Raw genomic sequence first — 1,018 nt, forward strand, 5'->3', positions numbered from 1 at the left:
ACCGGAGCCCTGCGGGACCCCCCGTGGTGCCACATCCCACCACGCCCCAGTGCCCGTCCCAGCCTGACCTGAGCTGGAGCCACCTGCACTTCCCTGGCTTTGCCCTGTGGTTAATGACAAACTTGGATGTTTGGGCAGCACTGGCCACTCCCCACCCCGGCCCCTGGACACAGGATGAGCCACAGGAGCAGCTGGAAAGACCCCCAGGACACCCTGGGAAGGAGCATTTCCCTCATGCCTGTGCCAGGTACAAAGGGACCCACCCTGGCCCAGCTCTGGGGGCCACATTCAGCACTGGAAAGACCCAAAGGTCACGGTGTGCCCTGCCCCAGTGTTTGTGAGCTGGAAATAGCCCCCGGGACGGGAGATGGTGCCATGGGCTGTGCCAGGAGAGACCATGGAGCCACAGAGCAGCTGCCCTGGCTCGGCCCCAGCACCCAAAAAAAGCTCCAGCAGCAGCAGGGTCTGGGCACTGGGCTGGCAGTAACACCTCAGCACTGGGACTTTGGGAAGAACCTGCAGCTCCTCCTGTCCCAACCCTGACAGAGCAGCCACGACCCCCAGAACAGCAGAGGCTCCCCTGGCTCACCCGTCCTCTTGCTGCAGAGCCGATCCTTGACATTTTCAGCCTCGTGGGAGAGAAACTCAATGAGCTCATCCTCGTATTCCTCAGCGATGCTCTCGCACTGCAACGGGAACCACGGCGGTCACGGGACACCAAGGGACCCCGAGAGAGCCCCGGGGAGCCCAGGGGGAACCGGCGACACCAACACCCCCCCGGAGAGCCCCTCTCCCAGCAAATGCCACGAGGGCCCCCCCGCACACCGCGAACTTCAGGCTGGAAGTCACGTCCCCGTCGAACTTGACCCCGGAGAGGTTCATCTTGGTGCCGTCGTGGGAGATCACCCGCACGTAGCTCTTCCTGTGCGTGGCCTGGTCCGTCTTCTCCCCGTACTCCTTCATCTTCTCGCACACCCGCTCCAGCAGCTCCGTCAGATGCGCCTCCGAGCGCGCGTAC

At 63.9% G+C, this 1,018-nt stretch overlaps 1 protein-coding gene across 1 annotated transcript; it reads right to left on the minus strand.

The window, feature by feature from the left end:
- Positions 1 to 491: 491 nt before the first annotated feature.
- Positions 492 to 1,012, minus strand: CNPY2 (canopy FGF signaling regulator 2). The gene is made up of 2 exons (XM_029958880.1): positions 826 to 1,012; positions 492 to 686 (listed from the first exon to the last, which is right to left on the minus strand). Exons 1-2 carry the CDS (start codon positions 961 to 963, stop codon positions 492 to 494), a joined length of 333 nt encoding a protein of 110 aa, XP_029814740.1. The 5' UTR covers positions 964 to 1,012.
- Positions 1,013 to 1,018: the final 6 nt, after the last annotated feature.

Source organism: Manacus vitellinus, unplaced genomic scaffold (genome assembly GCF_001715985.3).
Source record: "Manacus vitellinus isolate BGI_N305 unplaced genomic scaffold, ASM171598v3 scaffold_178_pilon, whole genome shotgun sequence".
Classification (NCBI taxonomy): domain Eukaryota; kingdom Metazoa; phylum Chordata; class Aves; order Passeriformes; family Pipridae; genus Manacus; species Manacus vitellinus.

Excerpts from the sequence above, each read along its gene's own strand:
- CNPY2 (XM_029958880.1), bottom strand. The coding sequence starts at position 963 with ATGAAGGAGTACGGGGAGAAGACGGACCAGGCCACGCACAGGAAGAGC. Across the intron at positions 687-825 it reads CTTCCAGCCTGAAGTTCGCG|TGCGAGAGCATCGCTGAGGA; the intron begins GTGTGCGGGGGG and ends TTCCCGTTGCAG.